The sequence below is a fragment of the Silene latifolia genome, chromosome 8, assembly GCF_048544455.1.
Source record: "Silene latifolia isolate original U9 population chromosome 8, ASM4854445v1, whole genome shotgun sequence".
Classification (NCBI taxonomy): Eukaryota; Viridiplantae; Streptophyta; class Magnoliopsida; order Caryophyllales; family Caryophyllaceae; genus Silene; species Silene latifolia.
Window position 1 is genome coordinate 14,054,275 of NC_133533.1, and position 24,154 is coordinate 14,078,428.

The following is a 24,154-nucleotide window of genomic DNA, read 5'->3' on the forward strand; positions in this document are numbered from 1 at the left end:
GGGGCATTACGTGAATACGGTTTCCGTCAATCCTACTCCGACTACTCTCTCTTTACTTACTCCAATAATGAGGTACGCTTGCATGTTTTAATCTATGTAGACGATCTCGTTATTGCGGGTAATGATAGTACAGCCATTTGTGACTTTAAAGGCTACTTGAATCGCTGTTTTAAAATGAAAGATTTGGGCCCCTTGAAATATTTCCTCGGTATTGAAGTTGCGCGGAGTGTTGACGGAATTTTTCTTAACCAACGGAAATATACACTAGATATTATTAGTGAGGCCGGGCTTTTGGGCGCCAAACCCGCACCTACTCCAATGGTGACTGACCATAATCTTGCTACTAGTGAAAGTGCTCTCTTGAGTGATCCCGAGCGTTATCGACGCATGATTGGGCGCCTTGTTTATTTGGCTGTCACAAGACCTGATATATCCTTCTCGGTTCATATGCTTTCCCAATTTCTCCAACATCCGCGTGAGGCTCATATGGACGCTGCTTTGCGTGTCATCCGATATTTGAAAGGTAGTCCTGGTCAAGGCGTGTTGTTACGGTCTGATAGCAAATTCACGGTTACTGGATGGTGTGACTCCGACTATGGCACATGTCCCTTAACCCGTCGTTCTGTAACGGGTTGGTTTGTCTTTCTTGGGGATTCACTCATTTCTTGGAAAACGAAAAAACAACATACGGTTTCACTCTCCTCGGCTGAAGCAGAGTAGCGGTCTATGGCCGCAATTGTTTGTGAGCTCAAATGGTTGAAGGGCCTTCTTACTAGTTTGGACGTTGACATCTCGTCTTCTATGCAGTTATTTTGTGACAATCAGTCCGCCCTACATTTAGCTCAAAATCCTGTCTTTCATGAGCGCACGAAACATATCGAAATTGATTGTCACTTTGTCCGGGATGCTATTACGGCTGGGCTTGTCTCCCCGTCTCATGTTTCTACTACCGAACAAGTTGCTGACATTTTTACGAAGCCTTTGGGGGTTCGTCAATTCCATTACCTTCTCCGCAAACTTGGCATTCTCGACCTTCATGCTCCAGTTTGAGGGGGGGTGTTAGGCGATATTCTCGTGAATATAGTTGCCTGATATATTGGCTTATTGGTTATTTGCTTAGTCAATAGATTTACCATATATGTGCCTAATTCTTAGGTGTTGGTTTTCCCAATATTGTATTATATACTAGTTTGAATGCCCGTGCGTTGCAACGGGGTAATAAACTTATTTATAATGCAAAAAAAACGTTATAAGGGTTTAATGTTTACATTCTATGTCTAATGATTGGTTTACATATTATTAAAATATCTCTTTCAAAAAAAATAAAAGATTAATATATATATGTGGGTTAACTCTTATTTATAATCATATAATCACCCTACCTTATACTAATCTTTCGATGTGGGACAATTCTATTATTTATATGTAATATATTCACCAAACTTGGATTATTTTTCTGATGTGGGACAATTCTACTATTTATTTGCTACTCATTATATCTAATAGTTATATTTAAATTTAATAATATGATCAAGTACTCTCCATTAATATTTGTACGTTGTTTTTCTTCAAAAAAAAAAACATTTCATAATTGAGATACGGAAATTTTTCGTGGTACCCCTTAATTTTGTCAGATTTTCCATGTTACCCCTACTTTTAAGAATCTGCCTGCGGTACCCTTGAGGTTCCATTTTTTTGCCCATGGTACCCCATAATGTAAAGGTTATTAAATGGCCGTTAAGTTTGATGGCGTGACAATAAAATAACAATTAAAAATAATTCCCCCTTTATTGTTTTATTGGTACGAATATCTCTCTTTTAAATGAAAATATAATTAACTATATTATTATAATATTAGAAATTTCTCATGGTAACTTTGAACTTTGATAGATTACACATGGTACCCCTAATTTTAAGTTTCTACAAATGGTACCCTTGTGTTCACCTTTTTCTTTCTCAGAATACCATTTGACAACTTCCGTCATAAGCCCATTACTCTTATGACTTGGGGACGCCTTTTTCTTTTGTTATCTATAACACAAACACTTCATTATCTAATTCCTAAATCCATATTTTGTTTAATAAACTAACATTTAATACCTAAATAACAAAACACAAATAGCATGGCATGCTCAATTACTCATCTAGTTACTCATAGGAGTAATAGCATTATGAAAAAAAGTAAACACAAGGGTATTATATGTAGAAACTTAAAATTAGAGGTATTATGTGTAATCTACCAAAATTAAAAGGGAGGTATTTTTGTCATAAAAATGCAAAAATATAGGTTATGGTGCAAATTTTAAATTTTTTCAATATTTTGGGTGTAATTTTTAAACTTTTTTTTTTAAAGGGAGTAAATTTTAAAAAGTGTATTTTAAAAAGGAGTTTTTGATAATTTACTCTTTTTTAAATGTGGGACATATAAAATCAATAGGTAGAAAATATAATGATATAAACTTTTAAGAGCACTCCAAGACAGTACTTAAGATACTCAAATGATTTTGGGTTGATGCCTAAGTTCCAAGGATGCCTCTTATTTATAATCATGGAATCACCCACCTTATGTTATATTTCGATGTGGGAAAATTCTATTTTTAATATGTAGTATATTTGTCACACCTATATTATTTTTCAATGTGGGACATATAACATATTATGAAATACACCATCTTTAATATGTGCAAATTATATGAAATCTATACATACTCTAATGATAGCATTTCTTACCATGAATCTAATAATATTATTTTCATAATTTTTTTACCGACATTATTTCTTTAGTTTTGTACTCTGTCAGGAGACTACCATTAGTAAAAACCTTTAGTTTTGTATTTTTTGATTTTCTTGCTCATGTTCTTAACTCTTTCCCGGGTAGTTCCCAACGATTTCCACTTTATTTTTTATATCATATCGTAGATAATGATTGAAAATCTTAAGAGCTCTTTAAGATAATATTTATGAGACTCAAATTTTTTTAATAAGTTCCAAATATGCCTCCTATTTATAATCATAGGATCACATCACCTTGAACTAATCTTTCGATGTGGGACAATTCTACTATTTATATGTAGCATATTCACCGCACCTACGTTATTTTCCAATGTGGGACAAAACATACTAAAAAGTACACAATTTTACGTATTACGAAGTACACCATCTTTAATATGTGCAAAGAATATGAAATCTATACTCTAATGATAGCATTTTTTACCACAAAGCTAATTATATTATTTTCATAATTTTTTTAACGATATTTTTTTGCCAAATGAAATGTAAAAGTTGATATAAAAATTTGAAATATCACTTGAATATAATTTAGGAAATATACATATTATAATAATTAAAAGATTCTCCACTTTATTTTTTACATTAAAAATTATACTTTCCTAAATTGATTTTTGATGATGTGGACGCTCTCAGATCGCTCGAAAAAACTCTCTTTTATATATATACTAGATTTAATGCCCGTGCGATGCACGGGCCTATTTGTAGTATTCGTTCATGTTTAATGTAATAACTATATACTGTTACGTACAATTCTTGTAAAAAACTATTTGGTAGTTTTTTTTATTAAATAAACTAATCCAAATTATCAAAAAAATAATAAAAAAAAATCCAAATTCATACGAATTTGATGACGCACTTATAATAGTATAACATAACTAAAGTATATTATCTTCTACGCTATAAAAATATCTTATCATATTTTTTTATTTCGCAATCCAATTAGTCTTTTGTAATTCTGTAAGGCTGTTTTTATCTCACATGGGGTTGTCAATGATCTGAGCGGGTTCGTAGAGTCCTCGAAATTAGCTCGGCGAAAGCTCGGATCGAAATCGATAAAAACTGATTCCGAGGTGATTTCGAGCCAAGTTTAACCAAATCCGAGACGATTCTAAGCTTTGTAGTGCTCGGATTAGAAGTTCGTCTAGGTTCAAATTTTTTTTTGTTATTTAATTGTGGCACTTTACAATTGTTTTGTTCTTAATAAAATGTTATTTTGACATTTGTGATTATATTTTATTTTATTTGATAAATATTTTATATTCGAATTCATCTTTAAATATATTCATTTTTAGTTTGATTTAAAAGTTAAAGAAAACAAAGAAAATATTGAGTTAACATAGCTCGACCGAGCTCAAGTTGAACTCAAACCGATTCCGAGCTTTACATCATGCTGTCAATATCAGCTCGTTCATGACTACGCCTAGGACTAATGTTACCTCGTTCATGACGACCCGTACTGATATTACTCCAAATTGGCCAATTGCACACTTACACTTTCATAGGAATTCTACCTTTTTTTTTACTACTTGTATTAAACTTACAAAATATATTTCATTCAAGGGACATCTTATAGACAGCGCGATTCCAAATTGCAAAGCTAAAATATATACTCCTTTTAGTTGATAATTTAATTTGTTTGGATAAGTTATTAGCTATAATTGGACAAATTTAAACAATGTAAAGTTTAATTTGTTTGTCTTTTTTTTGTGATAAATAATTAATTTAATTAATGTTCCCAGAATGTGGGATTGTTTGGGTCATATTCAACATCTTCCAGTCACGGTATCAAAAATTTATCGTCATGCTAATATGAGGTATTTATATACCCTAATTATTGTATACAAATTGCTTGTGTCTATACTTTTATTTATTTATCTTTTTTATTCTTGATAAAGTTATTATCAAAATAAATAAATAATTGGGACACAGATTAATTAACAACCTTTACCAATTTTAATATTGAAATATCTTAATTTGTCATCCCTAGTGGAAGTATTGATGACCAAACTGATAGCATCAACTCCGTCTTCTTTCTTATAATATACTCCCACAGGCCACATGCTTTGTTGTTGGAAAAATCCTCGTCGACAAAATCGATCGTATTTATTTCCCACGTGAAAAATATTTCATACCAAGTTTCACGAAATATAAACATGAAGTTATAAAATCAAAATACCTAAATATGCAAAAATAAATACCAATATTACATTACATATTGAGAACTGTTTCCATTAGACGGATAAAACATCAATACATTCGACATAAAAACTGCGTACATATAATTTTAATGGTGAAATAGAGCTAATAAATAGACGTGCTTTGTTCAACTTCCACAAACCCGATGTCTTAGCATCAGATGTTTCCCTCCAAGACCTGATGTTCCCTTAGTTCATCCTCTCCCTCCATCGCCTAATTTATCCCTTAATATACCTTTATTTATCAACCAAATGACATTCCATATTCAGCTAAAAACGTACTCTGAATATGGTACCTTTTCAACACCGTCTCCCTATAGTCTCTCCAAATCAAATAGTTAGGCCACCATCGCGTCCTATGCAATTACCGCTGGGACAGCAACAAATGATGATGAATTGCCCACCCATACAACCTCTTACCATGTCAAGGCTACCTCCACCTGCCGCCCAGTTTATGCCAGTTGGTGCTCACCGACCCTTTTAAATCATGCGACCGATCCTCTACAGTATACGTCAAATATTTGTGTTAAAATAAAGCTTACCTTAAAAGCCGTAATTGTCGTGAGCATGAGCAATCATCAATAAACACAATTAACCGCAACCCTGTAGGCCTGTAGTCAAACAACAAATATTATGTGGCTAATAACAAAAAATAGAAATACTAAATACGTTGCATGAAATAAACATAAACATATGAATATTTGATTATGTCTATTGTTTATCGTTTTCAGTAAATAGCTAATAACGAATTAACGATACATACACCCCTTTCAAGAAAGGGAAAATAACGATATATATATATATATGCAGTCGTATCTACAAAATTTCGAGAATAATATTATTAGAATTATAACACTATTAGACATCTATCTCTTATAGAGTTATGGTCGTATAATTTTGATCTCCTAGCCAACTTCTATCATCTAACAATATGTAGCTCTTCTTATCATACGTTTCTTTGGTATCTAACAACATTGGATATATTTATTTTGTTGATTGTTATTTATCCTTATCTTTTAGATATAATTTGGTACATAAATAATTCGAGGTAGTTCAAGGAAGTTGGAGACTCTATAATCACTCGAAAAAAGCTTCCTTTAATAATATAGATAGATATATAGATTCTCTGCCAAACTAATGAATAAAGGACACAATTTCCGTCTTCTTCCTCTGTACTCTACTCTTTCCTTTTCCTTAACATAAATCAACACATAGTGTGTGTTTGACCGAATTTTGTAAAGTGTTCTTTTGGTCGGAAACTACAAATTGGTCAAACACACAATAAATACCCCTATTTAAAAGTTGAAAGAGTTTTTTAAATGCTCAAAACTCATTTTTTACACTTAAAAATAGAAGCACCAATCTAGTATTTCTAGTTTTGAAAAAAAAATTATGATAATTAAGCTTAGAAACACAAAATTTCATTTTCAACAAATTAGTCCAAACATGCTCATAATTTACTCACATGATCTCTCTCGCCTTCAATATTAAAAAAAAAAATTGTAAAACCATCCCTGCAAAATTATAATTAATTTGATAAAAAAATACTCACAAAAATTAAAGCAATTGTGATTTTTTTTAAAAAAATTAATTTTTCAATATTAGAATTGAGATGTATAATAATTGTTGAATTTAGGAGAAATTTAACTAAGTTTTTTGAAGGATAAGTGAAACGGAGAATTAAAAGAAAATTATGGAATAAGAAAATCCCCTATGTACTAAAAGAATAAGCGAATTTATTAATTTTCCCACCAAAAAGCCTCTTTTTAAATAAGGAAGCTATTTATTTAATTGTTTTCACTAAATAAATAAATTAATAATTATAATGTATTTCATTAAAATTAATCTTTTTATCAAATTATATAATTTTCACTAAACACTAAACTATAATATTTTAATTAAAATATAAATAATATAAATAGTATAAAATTATAAAATATTAAATATTTTATTGATACTATTAATTAAGAATGACTTACTCATACTCTAAATGTATTAACAAAACTATAAATTGTTTTGATTACTTTCATGACAAAAAAAATTGAGAAAAATTTATAAAATTGGAATCATCAGCTTTGTGCCTTTGTGGTATAAAAAAATACTTTAAAAAAAATACAATTCAGCACATTACTCAATTCTCTTGGATTAATTTTCAAATTTAATTTATTTTTTCTCGAAGCAAAATACAATAACGAGAAAAAAGAACAATGAATGAATATACCACTATTATTTTACAGTTTAGTTTTACTTAATTTTCTTAAATAACTTTATAGTTCAATTTTTATTTTCCATATCAAAATATAATGACGTGAAATATTAAAAATTAATGAGGTGTTAATTTAGCTTTATTAAGTAATGCCAAATAAAAACTTTATAAATACCGCGCATTTATTGCGCGGGATCTAAACTAGTAATTGATTAAATACATAAAACAAATCTTTTAAAAGACGGACTTTTACCAAAGATGTCTTAGTTTAGTGATTAAAACGGAGGTATTGTCGACCATAGGTCTCAGACTCTCAGGTTCAAATTCTCTTTCCTCTTTACTAGTTTGAATGCCCGTGCGTTGCAACGGGGTAATTATCTTATTTATAATGCAAAAAAAAAATATTATAAGCGTTTAATGTTTACATTCTATGTCTAATGATTTGTTTACATATTATTAAAATATCTCTTTCAAAAAAAATAAAAGATTAATATATACGTGGGTTAACTCTTATTTATAATCATATAATCACCCCACCTTATACTAATCTTTCGATGTGTGACAATTCTACTATTTATAAGTAATATATTCACAAAAATTGGATTTTTTTTCTAATGTGGGACAATTCTAATATTTATACGTAATATATATTTATCAAACCTGCATTGTTTTTCAATGTCGGACAAATAACATACTCAGAATTACACCATCTTTTCTGCACTTAGTCCGACATCCAACCAGATCTCGAATACCGAATACAGATAATTGCTACTCATTATATCTAATAGTTATATTTAAGTTTTAATAATATTATCAAGTACTCTCCATTAATATTTGTACGCTGTTTTTCTTCAAAAAAAAATTTAATATAATTGAGATACGGAAATTTCCCGTGGTACCCCTTAATTTTGTTAGATTTTCCGTGTTACCCCTACTTTTAAGAATCTGCCTATGATACCCTTGAAGTTCCATTCTTTGCCCATGGTACCCCCTAATGTAAAGGTTGTTAAATGGACGTTAAGTTTGATGGCGTGACAATAAAATAACAATTAAAAAATAATACCCCCTTTATTGTTTTATTGGTACGGATATCTCTCTTTTAAATGCAAATTTAATTAACTATATCATTATAATATTGGAAATTTCTCATGGTAACCTTGAACTTTGATAGATTACACATGCTACCATGAACGTTTGTTTTCTATTTTTTTTTTATCATAATTAAAATATGTGCAAATGATAGGAACCTATACTTTAATGATAGAATATTTTTTAACACAATTCTAATTATACTCCCTCCGTACCACACCAAAGGTAACGTAGGGAAAAGTGGAGTATTTAAGAAAAAGTGGAAAAAGTAAGGGTAAAGAGGGAAAAAATAGGTGGGGTATGTAATTGTGGGTTTAATTATGGGTTGATAGGTGGGGTATGTAATGACATTTTGTGTAAATATCAAATAGGTATAAGGATAACTTGGTAATGTTGTGGACCAAATAAGGAATGTTACCTTTGGTGTGGTACGTCCGTTTATAGTAAGTGTTACCTTTGGTCTGGTACGGAGGGAGTATTATTTAAACATAATATATTTACCACACCTACATTATTTTTTAATATGGAACATATAAAATCTATAGGTAGAAAATATAATGATATAAACTTTTAAGAGCTCTCTAAGACAATACTTAAGCGACTCAAAAGATTTTGGGTTGATGCGTAAGTTCCAAGGATGCTCATAGAATCACCCACCTTTTGCTATATTTCGATGTGGGAAAATTCTATTTTTTATATGTAGTATATTTATCACACCTATATTATTTTTCAATGTGAGACATATAACATACTATGAAATACACCATCTTTAATATGTGCAAATTATATGAAATCTATATATACTCTAATGATAGCATTTCTTACCATGAATCTAATAATATTATTTTCATAATTTTGTACCGACATTATTTTGTCAAATGAAATTTAAAAGTTTTTATATAAAAATTAGAAATATCACTTGAATATAAAATAAGAAATACATAGTATATATTATAATAACTAAAAGATTTTCCAAACATTAACTTAGGTTAAAAATCATTATTGTAGGGACAGTAATACAAATTCTTTTAAGAGTTATCTCTGACAATACTTAAGAGAATCAAAAGATTTTGGGTTATGACTTCTATTTATAATCATAAGATCACCATGCCTTATGGTAATCTTCCGATGTAGGACAATTCTAATATTTATACATAGTATATTCACCACATTTACATTACTTTTCAATGTAGGATAAATAACATACTAAGTACACCATTTGTTTTTTGCACCTACTTTGACATCAACCCGATTTAATAATGAGAAAATACAATACAATACAATACAATCTACACTCTAATGATAGCATTTTTTTGACACAATCTAATTATATAATTTTCATACGATACTTTTTTTTCAAATGAAATATAAAGTTTTTATATCAAAATTATAAACATCACTTTAATATAATATAGAAAATGTATATATATGGGACAATTCTATTATTTATACATAATATATTCACAACACCTACATTATTTTTCAATGTGGGACATATAACATACTAAAAAGTCTATATCTTTTATATCAATAAATTTTGGGTTAATACCTAAGTTTCAAGGATGCCTCCTATTTATATTTATAAAATCACCCTACCGTATACATAATTTAATTATTTAGACGTAGTATGTTCATAATGCCTACATTATTTTTCAATGTGAAAGATATAACATACCAAGAAATACACGTCTCTTCTTAAAAAACCACCATTGTATACATATTATTTTTCTTTGAAGGTAAAACCACTTAGTCTCGATCATTAGATATGGATCTCTACATCGTACATATAACGACTCATTAACGCTCTATTACTGCATTCAGAAGACAACCATTAGTAAAATCTTTAGTTTTGTACTGTGTCAGGAGACTACCATTAGTAAAACCTTTAGTTATTTTTTGATTTTCTTGTTCATGTTCTTAACTTTTTCCCGGGTAGTTCCCAACGATTTCCACTTTATTTTTTATATCATATCGTAGATAATGATAGAAAATCTTAAGAGCTCTTTAAAACAATATTTATGAGACTCAAAAAATTTTGGTGGATACATAAGTTCCAAATATGCCTTCTATTTATAATCATAGGATCACATCATCTTATACTAATTTTTCGATGTGGGACAATTCTACTATTTATATGTAGTATATTCACCACACCTACTTATTTTCCAATGCAGGACAAAACATACTAAAAAGTACACAATTTTACGTATTAAGAAGTACATCATCTTTAATATGTGCAAATAATATGAAATTTATACTCTAATGATAACATTTTTTAACACAAAGCTAATTATATTATTTTCATAATTTTTTTAACGATATTTTTTTGCCAAATAAAATGTAAAAGTTTGATATAAAAATTGGAAATATCACTTGAATATAATTTAGGAAATATACATATTATAATAATTAAAAAAATTTCCACTTTATTTTTTACGTCAAAAATTATACTTTCCTAAATTGATTTTTGATATACTTTCCTAAATTGATTTTTGATGATGTGGACGCTCTTAGATTGCTCGAAAAAACTCTCTTATATATATATACTAGATTTAATACCCGTGCGATGCACGGGCCATTATTGTAATATTCTAACTTTAAGTGGGCTTATTGCTCTTTTGAAATGAAATTCTCTGATCTGAACTGATCTGAACTTAATGGACTTGAATTAAATTGAACCGAAGTCATCTCTTCACAAATTAATGCCTTGTCTTTTCGGCTGAAAGAGATGACCTAAACTTATTGGATAGTTGAACTGAATTGAAGTAAGATAGAGCTAATTTGTGAAGAGATGAACTAAACTGAACTGTATGAAGTTGCACTGGACTAAACGAAATAGAGCTGAAATGAATTAAAATGAGCTGAAATTAAGTTCAAAAGAATAAGGCCTAATGCTTACTTCAATCCAGTTCAGCTTTATTAAGTTCAGTTTAGTTCAGCTCTTTTTAGTCGAAAAGAACAGAGTCACTAAACTGACCTGAACATAATGTACCTGAACTTAACCGAACTAAAATTAAGTTCAAAAGATCAGGTCCTAAGTGATTTGAAACGTGTATGCAATATTGTTTTAATTTCTTTTAAAACTCACATAGCCTATATAATATTTTTGTATTTACAAAATTTGGATGACAGTCATACGATCACACACACCTATATAAAACAAAAATATGGACTAATGGTAAAATCTTTATTTATAACTTTTCTATGTAACATTAATATTTATTTATTATTGTACTTGTTTAAATAATTTGGTAATTTATAAAAGTTCGACTAAACTTATTAATTGTATAAGCTTTCAAATTACTCAAGAGTTATTAATAAAAAATGGTTACAATATATGATTAAATCAGTACAATTGTTACTAAAAGTGTGCCAAATAAAAGGAATATATATTTATGCTAACGTAAGGAATCATATATCAGAGTTCAAGTTCTATGCACACATGAGCGCATAACTGATGTTCTAGCATGTATCGGTACATCAAAGTTAACAGTTAACAAACTGATGTTTGAAAAAACTATTCTGTCATTACTATTACAATTGTTCTATAATTGATGTTATCTATCTCTTGCTGATTTCGGAATGAGTGCTCATCTATAAAATAAAGCAAGGTCTATAACTTTATCCTTATTAGTACTCTATAAATTAATAGATAGAGTAATATTTACGTTGATCAGAAATAAACTTGAATTTTAGTCATTAGTGCAACAATTTTTTCTTAACAACGATCTCTTCACCTATTATGATTTTATTATACAAAAATAAAACCAAAAGAAACAGAGTGGAGTAACTCATTAATTAGTTAGCACATAGCAAGACAACTACTCCCTCTGTTCCAGTGATATGTTTACACTCTTTTATTTTGTAAGGGAGAAATAAATGAAGTGTAAACATATCACTGGTTTGTGAGGGAGAAATAAAAAAAGTGTAAACATATCACTTAAACATAGGAAGTATCTCCTTGAACACAAATATAGGATCTATACGATACATTATCAAGGTTTCTTTTTACACTCCAAGAATTCTTTTTAATATTTTTGACGTACTTCCTCCGTAATTACCGTAAATCTATTTGACATACTTCTTCTGTACCAATCATTTATTTGCCTTTTATTAAAATACCTTCATAAAGAATAAAAAAATAAAGCAAACAAATAATTGAGACAAAGAAAATATCAAACAAAGTTTTCCACTTTTGTTAAGACTTAAAGTGTGAAAGTACATGTATTATATAACTGATGAATAAAGAAAAAAGCTAAGAATCTTATTTCCGGTATATAGATAAGTTTTATTTGTCGAAAACTACTAAAACTCCAAAGGCTAAAGCTACCTTGGCTCTTAAAGTCTTTCAGTTTTTATCTCAAAGATTCATTGCGGTAACTTTGTTAGAAATATTCATACGTAGTTTTCCTTTTGCTAGACTTCTTAGGTAGTTAATTTGTTTGTAGTTCCTACTTGAACGAATTGAATGCTTCCTACAAAATGGATACTAAATTATTAATTGTTTTAACCCTTTTATACGTAACTCCACTACGTTAGCTAATTATTTCTCAGTAATTCTTTGGATCGTACACAACAAATAAATAAATGAAATCCGGCTATCGTCAACACTACAACGACAAATTCAAATTTAATTAAGACAATGTAATAGTAATATAAATGGGGAATAAATCAAGCCACACAATATCATCGATTAAGCATACCTTCAGAAACAATATTTGTCGCATCTTCATCCTATCAACACAAATAAAAAAATCATTAGTAAAAAATTCTTAGTCAACAACTTGCACGTAATACATAATACTACATAAAATATGAGACAAATATATAACATATACTACTGCATAAAACATGAGTCAAATTTTGTTATTGAGGGAAGAAGAAATCTACCGTGATTTGTATGTATGAGAAGCGTTTATTTATACACTATCATATAGACATTATGTCCTACTCAAATAGGTTTTACGTAGCTATATTTTTTGCAGTTTTAGTAAACTTGATATACTCCTCCTTATATTTAAAAATTATTAAAACATATTAGATTTATTATTTAAGGTAATTTTGAAAAAGTTGGAGACTCTAAGTCTTTCTGGAAAGTTATTAAAACATATTAGATTTATTATTTAAGGTAATTTTGAAAAAGTTGGAGACTCTAAGTCTTTCTGGAAAGTTGGACTCTCTATAATCGCTCAAAAAAAGCTTCTTTTATTAATATAGATATATATATATATATATATATATATATATATATATATATAGATATAGATTATAATGTGACTAAGTACGCGCTTTAATTAGGAAAAAAAAAGAAGACCGTCTTTCAACAAGTGAGACGGAAGACATATATATTTGAGAATCTCACAATGCTCTAAACTTCTACGGAGTAATAAATAGGTTTTCCCCTTTCTCGGCTCTTTGGAGATTCAAGGAGTAAACGCAACCAAAACCCCAGTCTCAAACACCGCCATGGATTTGTCTCCACTCACTGACGCCATGGCTGCCGGAAGCTACGAGAAGATTGCTGATATCTGCGACAACTTAATGCTACAGGTATCTCTCTCCTTTTCCCCCAAATTGAAACGTTCTCAGTATTGTAAAACCGTCTTACAAGAGACTTACTCGTACTTAATTAATTATCTTCTCTGTTTTAGGCATCTGCTGAAGGCATCAATTTCCAGAACGATTGGCCCTACGCGATTCATCTTCTTGCACACATCTACAATGGCGACATGTAATCAATTTTGATCTAATTTAATTCCGTCTCGAAAATTGTAACTTTGTTCAATAATTTATGTTTGTGATTGTTATTGTTGTTGATGTTATCCAGTAATAGCGCGAGGTTTCTGTGGAAGTCGATTCCGGTGGCGGTTAAAGAAAGCCAGCCAGAAGTGATTGCTGTATGGAATATTGGACAGAAGCTTTGGACAAAGGATTATGCTGCTGTTTATCAAGCTCTTTGTGCTTTTAATTGGTCTTCTCAAATTCAACCCTTTGTTACCGCCTTTTCAGGTCATTTATCGCTTATTGCAATGTTGTTTTATTTACGTCTTCTGTTCGTCCCAAATCAACTCATTGTTTAGGAGAATTAGGGTTTATGTGTTTGCATTATCTTCTTTAGCACAGCCTTCCAAGTTTTGTATTTTCGTTTGTAGGAATTAGAAATTGAGCCCTGACCACTTAAGAGATGAACTTTGGTAATTTGGGTTTTAATGTGAAAACCTAATATTATGTGCGGAGTACGAATTAATTAATAAGGTTACTAAGGCTAACTGGAACAGTTTAGCATAATGCATTGATTTCTTGAGGCTGGTTTGGCACATGGTGCTAAATTGCTAATGTCAGGCGCATCCAACTCTTATGATTCTTAGGTTCAAGTTCTTGGTCCTCTGGTGTAATTGATCTCAGATAACCTAGTGGTTTATTTAGGTGTCCTTTGGTGCACAGATCTCAGATAGCCTGTAGTTACGGGGTTGGGTTAATGCTTGATTGCTTGTCCTTCTCTTTACTTCTGTGGAAGTTTCTGTTGCTTACCCTGAGCTAAAGACCTTGTCATTGATTTGTGATGTTAAACTCGGGATGAAAGAATGTAAATACATGTATAATATGTCAGTAGAATCTTGGTACTGCTAGTATTACCATCTTGCAAAACTAGGGTAGATAAGAGGTTGATATGCAGGTTTTTTTTATGTTTTTCCCCGGATAGATTTAACCTATAGAAGCTTGGTCTTGGAAGTATTAGGAAAGTCGTTTCAATTAGTGTTCAAAGTTAAGGATAGGAAGCCGTAGAATTCACTCTGGTTAAAATCCATTTGCTCTCTAGGTTTTTGTCAGCTACCTTCCAGTGGTTTGGACCTAGCTTCAGTGACCCAGATGCTTAGAGGTTGCCACTGCATAGTTAATTTCTTCTAGAGTGAGATCTTTGATGGTTATTTTGTGGCTTGGTAATTGTTGACGCCATTGTGGAGAACTTCCCTTTATGCTCAATTCAACCTTCAAAGATATACTTGAAAGCCTAAATTGTTGTTATTTGCTGAGGAAAGGAGATGAAATGTTTGGATTTTTTTTCCTGGAATTACAAGATCCTACAAAGCCTAACTACAGGGGATGCCATAGAAACACCCTCGAGAAAAAAAGAAACAATCCCTACTTAACAAACATCAGTTATCCATTTCTGCTTCCTACGAATTGTTTGATACTGGATCTGCACCACAAACTGCTCAACTGACCCATGAATCTGAGAAAATTCTGGAATTACTTTCCTTCCAACTTGGCAACTTCACATATAAAAGCCATTAAAGCCACCCCCTTTTCCTTTTTATGACTCCCTTGCCCCTGTTACATCTGTGAAACCAGTTGAGAACAGCTGGGAGCTTCTGAGGACAGCGATATATGTATATAACATCAGCCAATTTTTAACCCTTGCCAAACACCACCTTAATAAAGACACTTAAAGAACAACTGGGTAACTGATTTATAATTAGATTCACACAAGACACCTATTGACCCATTAGTAACCCCTTTTTGTGTATTTATCAAGTGTAGGCAGTTTGTTATTTGAAGCAAAACAGCCTATGACTGAATGCTTAGGAACTACAGCTGACTCCCATACAGTTCTGGACCACAATAGAGCCTTCCTGGTGGGTATGGACAGCTGGTAAACAGGTCCAGTGTCAAATCTCCCATAAGCATTACATAGTAAACCAGTAGTAGCCTTCAGTGAACCCGCCCTACACAAAAACAGGTCCCTGATGGCAAGTATGCTCTTCCAAGACCAAAATTGGTCATGTTTGCAGGTAATAGTCCACGGATCCTCACTTTTAAGGATGTAGGGCCTTATCCATTTGGGCCAGATACACTCATCCCTATAGAGCAACTTCCAAAACCATTTAAGCATGATGGTTATATTCCAACATCGCTCCTATTTGATGTTGAGACCACCCTCGTCTCTAGCCTCTAGGCAAACAACAGCTAGTCCAACTAATGAATAGCATTCTGTGGTGACCTTCCTTAATGCCGCATAAGAAATCCTTGCACATCTTGTTAATAGTCTTAATAACACCCTTGGGAAGAAGAGTATTAGCGCCCCAAACGTTCTCAATATCAAAGATAATAGAGTTAATAATCCGAGCCTAGCCAGTGTAACTCAGGTAGTTATTACCCCAATGGGAAACTTTATTTCTAATTCTCTCAGTTAAAGGAAAATAAATTTCCGTCGAAAGACTAGCATTAAAAATAGGAAGACCAAGATACTTAAACGGGAAAGATCCCTCAACAAACCGTCTGGACAATCAAAGCTTTTGTATTGGGGGAAGCACCTCCAAAGTAGATATTGGTCTTCAGTGGATTAGCCTGGGCCCTGGAGACCAGAGTAAGAAGCAAATTTATCGAGGTGTTTTAGTCACAACTCCAATTGAATTGATATCCCCACGAGTAAACACCAAGAGATCATCAGCAACTAGTCAAATATTAAGTGAGTTAGGTTTAACTTGGCCCATTTAGGGTGGTAGGAAAAACCAGGAGACACTTTCAGTTCTCTCAAGGTACGCGACAAAACCTCCATGCACAAGTCAAAGATATATGGAGAAGAGGGTCTCCTTGTCTCAATCCCCTTGTACCAGGGAAAAATCCCTCAATTTTCCTATTAATATTAAGAGAGAAATGTGTAGTAGTGAGACATGTAATAATCCACTTAGTAAACTTAAGGGAAAGCCAAAATTAAGAAGCAAATGCTTAACAAAATTCCAATTGACCAAATCAAAGGCCTTATGAATGTCCACTTTCACAATACTTCTAGGGGAAATAGTAGCATGATTATAATTTCTGCAAGTTCATGAGCAAGCATAGAGTTATAAAAAATGTCTCTGTTTTGAACAAAAGCTGCTTGCTCGATACCCACCAAGCCAGGTAAAACAACCTTCATCCTTTCAGTCAAAATTTTGCTAATGATCTTATAAAATGTGGTAGAGTGCAACAGTAGAGGGGTCTGAAATTACTCACACAAGGTGGGTGGGAACTAGGAATCAATGAAATGAGACTATGAGAGTAGAGAGAACTGCTTAGGCATATTTCCATGCCTGAAAAACTCTGTCACAGTAAGACAGACATCAGGGAAAAACCCAGAGGGAAGGCCATCAATGCCTGGACTCTTATTCTTGTCAATAGAGAAAAGCGCTCTCTGATTTCATCAACAGTAACAGGTATTTCAAACCAGGACTCCATATCACTAGGAACCGTACCAGTAGTAAAGTACTCAGTAGGCAGAGGAGAGACATAAGAGTCAGACACTAAGATGTATTTATAATAGGACACAAAGGCAGTAGGTACCTCCTGTTGACCAGAGCAAATATTACCGTTAGTCTAAACTCTAAACTCTAAAGTAGACCCAATGGAATTCCTGAGTTTCCTATCAGCAGCTTTGCAAAAAAGAAGTTAGTGTTGGCATCATTGCATTTGATGTTCTGAATCTTGGCCTTTTGCTGCAGGACTCTAATTTCAGCATTTTTAAGTTTAATATACACCTCCAGAAGCTGCTGCTTCTTATTAAGTAAAACAGAATCCAAGGGAGAAATCTGTTGGTTAACTTGACTTAGAAGTAAACCCAGCTCCACGCAAATGAACTAATGGAGGGGTTGTATCTCGGGTAATTCAGCCTGTATTTCAGCCTGTAGTGAGAGATTAACCTGGTCAGTAGGGGAAGCCTGCTTAGTGGTCTCAGTGAGGGCGGTCTACACAGGAATTTAATAACCCTTGAATGAGTTTACTTTGAATGCATGCACATTACCCGAAGATCTTGGCCCATATCTTTTTATTGCATGATCAGTTAAGCATGGTTTAACAAGACCACATATTTAAGTCATTTGCTGAATTCTTGTTTCATATGAGCTTTTCTCTTAGCTTATATGCAAGCTTCTTAGTTATTAATAAAACCGTTTGTTTTTTTCTTGCAGAAAGCTACACCAAGAAGATGTTTCAACTGCTGCTTGCTGCTTACTCAACCATAAGTGTTAAGGATACTTCACTGTTCCTGGGAATGAATGAGAATGAGGCAACAAAATGTAAGTTCATCCTATCCTATAAGGCTTGCAGTGTCTTAAGCTTATAAGGCATATGGAACAAGAATTTTGACCATTTTCATAATATCGCGAGAAGCAATTTCGTTTAAAAGTGTAGTGTACGTAAGCCCCATTGACTTTCTATCATGATGTTTTATTTATGCCTCACTTATGAAAACATAAAAACTGAGTCATGGATGCTAATTCTAAAATGCATAGTGAACGTGAACACAAGGCCTGTACGGTTTGTTGAGGGATCTTCATTTAGTTTGATATTTATGATTTTACTCTTCATTTAGTTTGATATTTTATGAAGAGCGGTGACCAATAGTTTGATACGCCTCACACTTCATTTAGTTTGATATTTTATGATTTTACTCCTGAGTTTCAAAATATCTTTCTGGTTCACTTTATAAAACACTTAAATATTTCAAATATATAGTTCTTTTTTTCTATACGTGGCCATACACCTAATATCCTCATTTAAGGATGATCTTACGGTGTTAGACACTTCATCTTGTATCTATCCAATTTGATATCCCTTTTAGTGGATGAATAGCTATTAAATTTTACAATATGTTCCACACATCCTTACTACCATTCATCCAGATCTTATTACTCTTGTGTAGTGCAGTCAATTTATCTTGTATCCATATAACTCTAAAGATGTAATCTGATGAATCAAAGCTGATTCCTTATTGTGTTGTTGTTTCATCATCTTTATGGTTAGATCCTTGTTGATTAATCTCTTGTGCGATCCAGGTCTTGGCAAGTGTGCTAGTCCTTGTATGATTTTCTGTCGTATTGATTAATTACCATTGTTCATTTAAACATTTTATTTCATCCCACTATTATATTTTCATCAATCAGCTTGTTTAGAGGGATCAAGTTGCTTTTGGTTACAGTTCATGGTCAAAAGTTGCTTTTGGTCGGGATTATTGTTTGGTTGTTTGGCAATTAAGTATGCTGCAGTCTCTTGATTCCTTTTTGTTTTCTCACAATATTTCTTAATCTTTAGATGTTTTGAATGAGGGCTGGAGTTTGGATTCGGCTTCGCAAATGTTTGCTGTGAAGAAGCAATCAATTGTATCAGAGCAGAAACTAGATGCCGGCAAACTACAACGCTTGACTGAATATGTGTTCCACCTCGAGCATTAGAGACAGCTAAACAACTTTTTTTGGAAGTGGAACACTCTCACGCCTAACGTGCTTTTAGATTTGTCTATAATCGGAATGCTGATGATTAATGAACGTTTTATCGAATATTTTTAGATTATGGGATCGTACTTGTATGGATACATGGTGGATGATGTTGGATTGAGTTTTAGAGTCCGTGTGACTTCCTTATGTTAAAAGTCGGTAATTGAATGCATGATTGTTGGAAGTATAATCTACACGGTATTTTTTGGTGCCTTAATAGGCTCTTTAGTCACAGCTCATGATAATCTTCGGATTAAATGCGTCAATGAACCTTCAAGCGTCTGTCACATTCTATTGATGAAGTGCTTCAAGATATCCGACAAAAAGATCCTTTGACCCAACCAAAAGTTCACAATTCTTATTTAAGACGGACATATTTGTCTTAACCTTAAATGGTCAAGTAATTTGTTAAGCTTGTCTCAAGATTCCTGAGGGCCTTGCCAGCTGGCAGGGTAATCTTTGCCCAAAAAAAGAAAACTTCTCCAAGACACTTTTATTTAAGCACAAATTCTCATTTGTGACGGGTATATCCATTGCAAGCTTGCGGCGGATTAAGTATTACCGATATGAGTAGATTAGTAATCAAATCCATGGTCTCCTCATTTATTAACTTTTGGTCATCACACAGTATCGTGAATTCGCGATTTCAGATTTCTGTGATAAATCTGCATCTCTTGATGTGAATATTTGCACTAGGTGTTTGGTGCAACTACTACCAGCTAGTCTTGTCCGTCTATAGCTAAAGACGGGTCAAATAGCTTGAAAGTGGTGACATTTTTGGCCCCACCATTCCACTTATTGCTTGTTCTATTAGGAATGTGGTATTGTATTTGGCCCGTCTTTTATTATAAACGGATATATGCCGTCTATAATGAGATTTTGTGAACTACTTATTGTACTCCTGCCACTGCAGATGCCCAATTCCTGGACTGCCATTACAGTTCGGAATTAAAAACTTGTGTGTGTATATATATGCCTACAATTAAAAACGGTGTTATACCGAAGATGTCTTAGTCTAGTGGTTAAGACGGAGGTATTGTGGACAATAGGTCCCAGGTTCGAATCCCCCCTCCCCTCTATTGTAATGCGACTATGTGCGCGCTTCGTAAGACCAAAAAAAAAAAAAATTAAAAACGGTGTTATGGTAACTTTTTTTTCTTCCCTTAACCATATTTTGTAATTTGGTTTTGTTTCTAATTAGCAAACATAAATACACATAATACATGACTTCTTAATTATAGTATAAGTTGGAGTTTCGACTCATATCTATACCCAAACTAGGAAATAAAATACTCCTAATAGTTTCCTAATAGTTTTACTTATTATAATTAGTATAATAATAAAATACCATGTAAATCTGAATATAAATCTCTCATCTAGAAATTATTAACACTTGGAAACCATGACATCAAGGGCGCAAAAGCGTTTACGTTCAGACGATAATATAGATCGAGATAGGTTGAGTGAATTGCCAGATGATGTAATTGTGCGCATTCTGTCATGTATGCCTACCATTGATGCTGTTAGAACTGTTTTACTTCGACGTTTCGGAACCCTTTGGACCTGGATTCATACCCTTGACTTTGACATGAGCGAATACCTTAACAAGTTTAGTCAGCGGGAAAGGCGGAATAGAGATCAAACTAGGTGGTTCTGTCGTTTCGTTCACAATGTGTTATCGCTTCACCAAAATCACTCCATTGATAGTTTTCGTCTTCTCATGAAGTTCGACTGTTGTATAGAAAGACTAAAGGCTATTGACGAGATAAATGAATGGTTGAGGTTTGCGTTGGACAGACAAGCCAAGGAAATCGGATTAGTTGATGAATACAACTATGGTTTTTGTAGTTCGAAATTGTCTGAGTTCACAAGTCAGTTTCTTGTTACACTTCAACTTGATTCTTGGGAATTCGAGGGAGAATATAAGGTCGAGTTAGGATCCCTAAAGAAGTTATCACTTGACCAAGTTTTTATGAATGATGAAAATTTTCAAAGATTTATATCTGGGTGCCCTTCGTTACAGGAACTCGTTATTGTGAATCCTTATGGGATGAACAAGCTACGTTTAAGTGCTCCAAATATTGTGAAATTATCGCTTGTTCTTACGTATGGTACACACGGAGGGTATCATCCTACGTTGCTTTACTTTCCTAATGTTAAAAATTTGTATTTGGAAATTACGGCTTGGCTACTAGACATCGTTGATGTGTCATCTGTCCGCAACATCTACATCAAAAATTTGAACTTTTCCATGGATCATGACGATTATGTAGCTACGATAAATCAAGTGTTGGTAGGAAGGTTTCAAGGTATTGAAGTTTTTCGACTGTCATGTGATGCTTCCAAGGTATGTTCTTCTAAGCTTAGTTCTTTTGAATCGAAAGTATTTGAACCGAACTGAACTGAATTGAATGTGAATTGTAATTGAGAAATTACTGAGATTACCAATGTCCATTTTCTTCCGTTTCAGGAATTCCTCCATACGATACAGAATTTACAGCTGTTGGAATGTAGATGGAGGCGTATTGTTCTTGAATTGCAGGACTTCTGCGAAAGCTGCCTCTTAGGCGTTTATCGTTTGATGAATAGCTTAAAACAGTTGGAAGAACTCATTATATACACCACAGAGGTAAATGTACTAACTTATTGTGTGACCATTCCACATATCGAATGATAATTTTCTCTCATATCGTTTCATATAAGAATGTGCGAGATTATGTAGATGATTTATTAGCCTACTCAAATTAATGGTTCGTCTTTTCTATTCTATAATGTTAGGATTTCAAAGCCAGTGCCGATTTGCTCCGAGTAAAACTTCCTTCCTCGTATGTGACACCACAACTTAAGACCATCACTCTACATGGCTATGAGAAATCTTGGAAGAGTCAGCATCAACTTGTAGAACTCTTGCTCAAAAGCGCAGCTGCCTTGGATAAATTAGTAATTGTGCCCATGAAAAGTCGATTGAAGGAAACAGATGAGCTCGACTTTGTTAAGAATTTGTCAAGCTTCCCGAAGGCCTCACCAAGTGCCAGGGTAATCTTTGCTTGACGATCATAGTTTATGACAGTCTACTAAAGGTGATGAGTTGTAGTAGTGGTGAAGCCAGGATTTGAACTTAGGGGGCGAAATTTTAGAGGGCGAATGGGTAATTTTACAAAGTGCACTTGAAAAAAATTCGGTATAACAGCAGGACGAAACTAGAACGAAAAGGCAACGGGGGCCGGTTTATAAACGACATATATTTTAGTTTTGTTAATTTTTCAATATAATTATTAGACGTATGTAAAATTTGAATTATTTTACTCGGTCCATTACGAAGTTTTAGATAAAGGTTTTTTCTCTTATAACATAAGATTATTACAACGGGAGGCATTTACTCGAAATTTAAAAAAATAAAAATTATGATAATGGATGAATTTTAGACTAAATAAAATAAATGCAAAAGCAAGAAAAAGAATAGCATAAAAATGGTATGGAAGGAGGTTCGAACATCAATCATACTTAGTTTCCCCCTCTAGTCTCTAATCAATCTTCAATAAATTAATGTTCCGATTGTCGAACCTTCAGTGGTTCCTTCTTCTTCCACTGCTCCTATGGTGGTTATTGGTGTTGGAACTAATTACTAAACTCCGAAATAGTAATTAATTAAGACGGAAAAACAGTAGCAAATACGAAGATCAGAATTAGAAATACCGACAGAGGAATTGGTAGTGACGCGGTGCGGAACCGCTGCCTTAAAAAACTATTTCTCCGGTGCGACCGTGGTGGCGATCAGCTACGACCGGTAGTCCCCAAGGATTACACTACTGCCGCCTCACAAACTCGCCCACTCGAGTTTGTAAGACCTGGAACGATTTTACTTAACCCAGAAATGTTTTGAGAGACAGACGATAGAGAAGGAAGAGAGTATTGTTTTTGTTGTGTTTTATGAGGCAGTGAGGGCAGCTATTTATAATAGCAAAAGAGCCAGAAACCATCCCGAATCACGAATCCGGATCCGGGCCGGGCCGGGCTCGGGCACGGGCACGCGCGCGCGCGTGTGCGAGCTGAATTAAGCAACTCGCAAAGTCTCTACAAAAGACTCCCCATGACCACTAGTGATAAGGTAAGGGAAGGGGTGTTATATAAACCCATAAAACACCCACTTCCTCACCAATGTGGGACAAATGGAAACTAAGAAAAAAAGGCTCTCAAAGCCTCTATTTCCAACAATCCCCCACTAGAGGCGCCAGAGCCATAGAAAGAAGAATTCCTGGGTAAAGGAAGGGTGGATACTTAGGTATCAATATCTTTCGATTTGAATTGACACTTTAGTGAAATGACGAAACAACTTACTTACAACTAGAGAATATCTTGCGATTTGAATTCCTAGCTGAACTTCGGTCGATACCCCCCACTACATATATCATACCTTCAAATTAAGATCGTCCCGCGATTTCAGAGTGCAACGCGCTCTTTTAGAGCTTATGCGTTACCTTTGGTATCGATAGGTGTGACCACAAGACTTCTCATAGTCTTAGGATCATTACACCTACGTAGGTGGCTCAAGTGCTTCTCATCAGCACTTCTCACACGAGCCATTAAGGACATAAGTCCAACCTAGAGTATAATTCATCAAG

The 24,154-nt window shown here is 33.1% G+C and overlaps 2 protein-coding genes across 2 annotated transcripts; both read left to right on the forward strand.

Moving 5' to 3' along the window:
* The first annotated feature begins 13,563 nt into the window (after window positions 1–13,563).
* Window positions 13,564–19,722, forward strand: LOC141596431 (COP9 signalosome complex subunit 8). The gene is made up of 5 exons (XM_074416588.1): window positions 13,564–13,830; window positions 13,932–14,011; window positions 14,108–14,289; window positions 18,228–18,335; window positions 19,351–19,722. Exons 1-5 carry the CDS (start codon window positions 13,747–13,749, stop codon window positions 19,488–19,490), a joined length of 594 nt encoding a protein of 197 aa, XP_074272689.1. The 5' UTR covers window positions 13,564–13,746; the 3' UTR covers window positions 19,491–19,722.
* Window positions 19,723–20,934: 1,212 nt separating this feature from the next.
* LOC141594736 (F-box protein At4g09920-like) lies at window positions 20,935–22,583 on the forward strand. Its single transcript, XM_074414731.1, has 3 exons — window positions 20,935–21,879; window positions 22,003–22,161; window positions 22,311–22,583. The coding sequence occupies exons 1-3, from the start codon at window positions 20,935–20,937 to the stop codon at window positions 22,581–22,583; spliced, it is 1,377 nt and encodes a 458-aa protein (XP_074270832.1).
* Window positions 22,584–24,154: the final 1,571 nt, after the last annotated feature.